The following is a 5,547-nucleotide window of genomic DNA, read 5'->3' as shown; positions in this document are numbered from 1 at the left end:
AAAGCAAGACTCGACAAGACGTGGAGGAGCAGATGGAGGAGGAGGAGGAAGACGACGACGACGACGACGAGGAGAACAAAGACGACGACGAGGAGGAGGACAAAGACGACGAGGAGGAGGACAAAAACGACGAGGAGGAGGAAAGGAGGAGGAGGGAGGAGGGAGGAGGAGGAGGGAGGAGGAGGAGGAGAAAGACGTGGAGGAGAAGATGGAGGAGGAGGAGGAGAAGAAGGATGAAAAGGAGGAGGAGGAGGAGAGGGAGAAGGAGGGAGGCGAAAGAAGACCGCCTCCTTTCCTCTCTTCAGCTCAACTTCGATCGCGATCGCGGGGAGCAACAACCCGCGAAGAAGCTACGAGTGCAGGTAGGAGAGAAGGAGGAGGGAGGGGAAGGGGTACGAGGAGGAAGGTGAACCAGGAGAAGGAGGACAGCAATGCAAGTGCCATTCATGATCGTCGCGCAGCACTCGTCCATGCTCCCCTCATGCGCCTCCCATCGCAAATCGACACCTCCACCGTCTAAGCCTGCCCAGCACTCGCTGCCATCCCTCTTCTCCCCTCCTCAGCTCCCTCCTGGCCCAGCGCTACCATGCCATCCCAACAGGCCTGTCATCCTGCTACCCAGCAGCCTCACGTCCGCACCTGATCAGCTCCTCCCATGCTTTAGTGCTGGAGGAGATGGGTTCACCCCGCAGGAGGGCGTGGCCTACGCCGCATTCTGGTCGGCGACTGCCAAGTTTCTCAAATGGGCGGGTGAAATTGCCATCTTCCAGCATTGGATGTTACCTACACCGCCACTCTTCCACCGGATCAATTCTGACACTGAGCTTCGAATCCGCCAACCGCAGCAAGCAGACGCTGGGGATGTTGTCCCCATGCTGGCTGCCTTCTTGGACACTCACAGGCACTTGATGGAGCAGGGCATCTCGGCGTACACCTCCTTGGCGGAGCTTCCTCAGGCGTGCGACAATGGCTGGATTCCCTCGCCTGAATTATTTGGGACGTCGGGCAGTGCGCTTTTCATCCCCGCCCAGCGGGAGCTCACGGCTCCGAGGCTCAGTTCAATCCTCTCGGAGTTTCCTCGGTTCCGCAGCCTAGTATTCGGGCTCACCTTTCACCCGGCTGATGAACTTCTGTCTCAGTTTACCCCTCAGCGCACGATTTGGCACTGAGTCGATTATGGAAATTACCCCGGACCGTCCGGTACCGGGCCCGGGGGAGTCAGTGACTGACATGTGATAGTAGATGGAGAGGGCCTCAGTTGCGGCTGTGAAGGGACCGGGCCCGCCCCGGTCATCCCTGCCTGTAGGTGGGCAAGGAGGGGGACGTGGGCTGAGTTTCAAATTTTTCACCGTTTCCTCCCCCTCCCTCCCCCGTCCCCTTCCCCCTCCTCCTTCGTCCTCCTCCTCCTTCTCCTCCTCCTTCTCCCTTCACTAAGACACCTGGATACACCATCCCTCTCAGTCGTCGTGTCCATCATCCATATTGCACTACATCTATCCACCTCAGCCTTCCCCAGCATCTCCGCTCCTGTCCAAGATCCACTTTTCTCGGATCCGACCCCGCGCTCCTACAGTTATCTTGCCCTGTCTGATTTGCTGCCTCACTTGTGGACTTTGAGCTGGAAGCACATCGTCTGACTGCTCTTTAGCGCATCTAAGTTTCGTCCCCAAGCACGTTGGGGAAATGTCATTTGCTTTCATCAAACTTGCACTGATCGCCCTCCCTCTTCTCGCCCAGCCTGAGCTCTGTGCTGCTGGTCTCTTGTTCGCTCATGGCACCTCGCTTGCACATCATCCCAAGGTTTGATATCTGCATCCTCTGCTTCCTCTCCTGATTGTTCCCTCGCAGACCTGCACAACTTTCCTCCCCCTCCCGCTCAACAGGTGTTCCCATGAGAACCACCACAAGAGTCGAGGCATGCTGGTCCTGGCCCGGGCCGTCATGCCAGGCTGGCAGATGAACAGGAAGGTCAGCCCGCTCAGTGTCACGAGGATCATAGCAGGGATAGTGGATGGGACAGGGACGGTATTGGAGATGAGTGTCGACCTCCTGACTCCCGGAGTCAGCGTGATCGTCGACGTGCCTCGACGTTTCCGCAAGGCAGTGCAGGAGGGAGGAATGATCCTCTTTGAGAACGTCAAGGTTTCAGTGAAGAAGGTGAAGGGGAACTCGTTGACAGTCAGGATCTTGCCGGATGACTTGAAGGAGACGCCGTTGGGAGAGCTGATGCCTGGGGATCAAGTCACGCTGTGTACCATAGACGATGCTTCTCAGTTGAAGGTGTAACAACAAGACTGAAGGTTAAAGATTTCCTTGAAACATCACTGAAGATATCCTTGAAACATCACTGAAGATTTCCTTGAAACATCACTGAAGATTTCCTTGAAACATCACTGAAGATATCCTTGAAACATCACTGAAGATTTCCTTGAAACATCACTGAAGATATCCTTGAAACATCACTGAAGATATCCTTGAAACATCACTGAAGATTTCACTGAAACATCACTGAAGATTTCCCTGAAACATCACTGAAGATTTCTTTGAAACATCACTGAAGATATCCTTGAAACATCACTGCCTCTTACCCGCCCCATTTCACACTTGCCTCTTCTGTTGTAAGAGAGGAAGGAGGTGCGTATGGTTGTGAGCCGCTACGAGCTCGATCGTCAACCAAGGACATCTCCTCAAAGAAAGCACCTGCAATGTCCTCGGGAGTGAACCCATCCTTGTTCTCTATGAAACAACACCCCAGTGCCAACAATTTCTCCACAGTGTCTTGATGCCCCTCGATGCTGGTCACACAGTCAGGAGCGTCGAAGGCGACTGGGAGCACTGACCAGGCAACATGCAGAGGCGTCTCCCCGTCGTTGCTGCACGTGTTGAGCTGCCCTCCACCCATCCAGAGTTGCTCAAAGATTTGGGTTTGCCCCTGCATTCGGAGTCAGGAAGACCCTGTCAGGGTCGCGGATACCATCCATGCTGCGATGTGCATGGGGCTGAGGCCATCGGCATCTGGAGCGTTCGGGTCTGCTCCGTTCAAAAGCAGCGTATTCACAACATCTTCTTGCCCATGGAACGCAGCTCTGTCACATCGAAATCAGCTCCTGCCCTCTCCACGAACTCGAACCTGTGTAAAGGGGTGGCTCCTGAAAGATCACGTATGTCCACCATGGCATTGTTGTTGATCAGGAGCTGGACAACATGACTGTTCCCTTGTTCTGCAGCTGCACATGGAGGTATGAAGGAGATCAGTTAGCATGCACAGGGTCTACCGATGTGCAGCGGCGAGGTGTAGCAAGACTGGCTCCTATCCCCCGGCACGAAGATCCAGTAGAGTTTGTTGAGCTCGATTCCACTCTCGAGTCCTTGCATGATTCCATCCATGTGGCTCATGATACAGCTCAGCAAAAATACTTCTTCGCTCTCTGCTCACGTCGACACAAAATTCTTTCAGCGTCTCATGTCCGGCAAACATCGCCACTTCCGTTACCGTTGTTGGCCTGCGGTAATGCTTCGGTCTCTTTGGGCAATTCAATCTTCGTTTTCCTTAACCTACAAGGAAGATCATTGTTCTCATAGACGGCATCACTGAAACAAACACCTCTCAGCATCTTTTTCTAGATCCACCAGTGACACTGTACCTTCAGGTTCAAAGTCTTGATCGTCGTCATGGAAAACTCCTAGGGCGGTATCTTCTCCCATCCATCAAACCTCCGTGCACATAGCACTTGTTCATACCCATAGAGAAATGTCGGCGTTTCTTCAACCTGGGAGTTATCGGATACCACTTGGGATTTGGCGGCTCGACCGCAGCACATGCTCCCGGCATGTAGTGCGTCGGGCTCCATGGCACCTGCGCCATGGAGCGTCAATGGTGTGTGTCTGTGTTGGGGGGGGAGGGGGGGGGTCAGAGAATCATCGGCCGACCATGATGAAGACAGCGATGGTGGCGGCAAGGAGGTGCATCGAACTCCATCTGAGCTGCATTGTGGGTGGCCTGACTTTCCGCTTCGTCGTTAACGCGCTCCTGGAAAGTGCAGGGATTCCGAGGTACTCGCTTGTCGTGGGATCCCTTGCTCTCCTCTCTCCTCCTCTCTCCTCCTCCTGTTCTCCATCGCCGTATCCCCCTCTCACATCTCCTCCTCCTCCTCCTCCTCCTCCTCCTCCTCTACTCCACCATGTACAGTCGCACTCTCTTGATGCCCTGAGTGCGCGGATGATGGCAGAACAGAAAGAGCATACAGTGACAACCCTACCCTCCAAGACGTCATAGAGGACCACCCCACCTACTCCAGGACTGATCATTTTTACGGATAAGACCCTCATGTCTCACCCCCCCACCCCCTCCAATGAAGTGGGAAAAAACTTGTCATGGCGAGTCACATTATTCACGTTGTAATGCCGCGGGGAGGGGGGGGGGCGCCGGGGTGGAAGGAGGGGGGCAGAAGAAGCGGATAGAGGAGGAGGAGGAGGAGGAGGAAGACGACGACGACGAGGAAGACGAGGAGGAGGAGGAGAGACAGCGAGAAAGAAACTTTCTGGTGCGAGCAGGCAGGTTTGAAGTATGAGCGGAGGACAGGGTGCCTCTGTATCCGGGCCAACTTTGACATCTGAGCAGGCAACTTGGAGCGCCTTTCGGAGGATCAAAGAAACTTGAAGGAGGCTTGCTGAATCGAGGCAACTTGACCCTGCATGGAGGATGAGGGCGGGGGAGCAGGCGAAGAGATACTTCAACATCACCATCATCATCCGTGTAGAACAGCTCGATGACTGCATGCAGGTTGCTAGGACCCTTGTGGCGATCTCCTTCATGACAACCTGATGCTGCTGTAAAACCAGACCCCATACCTGATCCAAGCGCAGATGGCCTGGCAGGGCAAGAAGCTGCTGTCAGGCCAGACTGTGCTCAAGACCCATGCTCAGGTGGGAGGAGAAGAACGTCGTGTGACAGTGATGGAGGAGGGAACTGGGGGTGGGGGGAGAAGATGGATAGAGCGAGAGAGGGGGAGGAAGGAGAGGGAGAGGGAGAGGGAGAGGGAGAGGGAGAAAAATACTCGATTCATCGTGTTTGTTTGCAGCCTTGCAAGGACAGAAGAGTCTCGTGGTACGACGAAGTCCATCCTTTCAACAGTGAGGAGGGAATCGGGTTGAACGCCCGCTGACGTCATCGTGCTCCTGCCAGGCGTGCTTAAAGTTCGGAAGAAGCTCAAGAGGGGACGTGACTCGCTTTTCTCTTGCAGCCACGTCCTTCGTATCAACGTGGCTCAGTGCCGGACAGCTGGGCGAACGAGGAAGTACGGCTTCGTCGAAGTCAATGTTGGTTTCCATGTCCAGTCTGAGAGCGAGGAGGAGGAGGGGGAGGAAGAGGGGGGAGGGAGGGAGAGGGAGAGGGAGAGGGAGAGGGAGAGGGAGAGAGGCAAGGAAAGGGAGGGAGGGCAGCAGGGAGGGGAGAGGCAGAGGCAGAGGCAGTAGGAGAGGGAGAGGGAGGGAGTCATTCAAATTGTAGGTGGAGGAGTGGATCAAGGAAGAATTCTTCAACCACTT

General features: G+C 55.0%; 3 protein-coding genes across 3 annotated transcripts; 2 read left to right on the top strand and 1 right to left on the bottom strand.

The window, feature by feature from the left end:
- Window positions 1-1,683: 1,683 nt before the first annotated feature.
- GUITHDRAFT_147352 (hypothetical protein) lies at window positions 1,684-2,286 on the top strand (the record flags this gene model as incomplete). Its single annotated transcript, XM_005821201.1, has 2 exons — window positions 1,684-1,800; window positions 1,849-2,286. The coding sequence occupies 2 exons, from the start codon at window positions 1,684-1,686 to the stop codon at window positions 2,284-2,286; spliced, it is 555 nt and encodes a 184-aa protein (XP_005821258.1).
- Window positions 2,287-2,842: 556 nt separating this feature from the next.
- GUITHDRAFT_61642 (hypothetical protein) lies at window positions 2,843-3,246 on the bottom strand (the record flags this gene model as incomplete). Its single annotated transcript, XM_005821200.1, has 3 exons — window positions 2,843-2,932; window positions 2,975-3,086; window positions 3,131-3,246. Coding segments are annotated over 3 exons (318 nt in total), but the record flags the coding sequence as incomplete, so codon positions are not given.
- A 1,456-nt stretch (window positions 3,247-4,702) lies between these two features.
- GUITHDRAFT_119566 (hypothetical protein) lies at window positions 4,703-5,165 on the top strand (the record flags this gene model as incomplete). The annotated part of the gene is made up of 3 exons (XM_005821199.1): window positions 4,703-4,783; window positions 4,843-4,926; window positions 5,082-5,165. The coding sequence occupies 3 exons, from the start codon at window positions 4,703-4,705 to the stop codon at window positions 5,163-5,165; spliced, it is 249 nt and encodes an 82-aa protein (XP_005821256.1).
- Between the last annotated feature and the right edge of the window lie 382 nt (window positions 5,166-5,547).

The sequence above is a fragment of the Guillardia theta genome, assembly GCF_000315625.1.
Source record: "Guillardia theta CCMP2712 unplaced genomic scaffold GUITHscaffold_150, whole genome shotgun sequence".
Taxonomy (NCBI): domain Eukaryota; class Cryptophyceae; order Pyrenomonadales; family Geminigeraceae; genus Guillardia; species Guillardia theta.
This window is presented reverse-complemented; position numbering and strand designations above follow the sequence as displayed.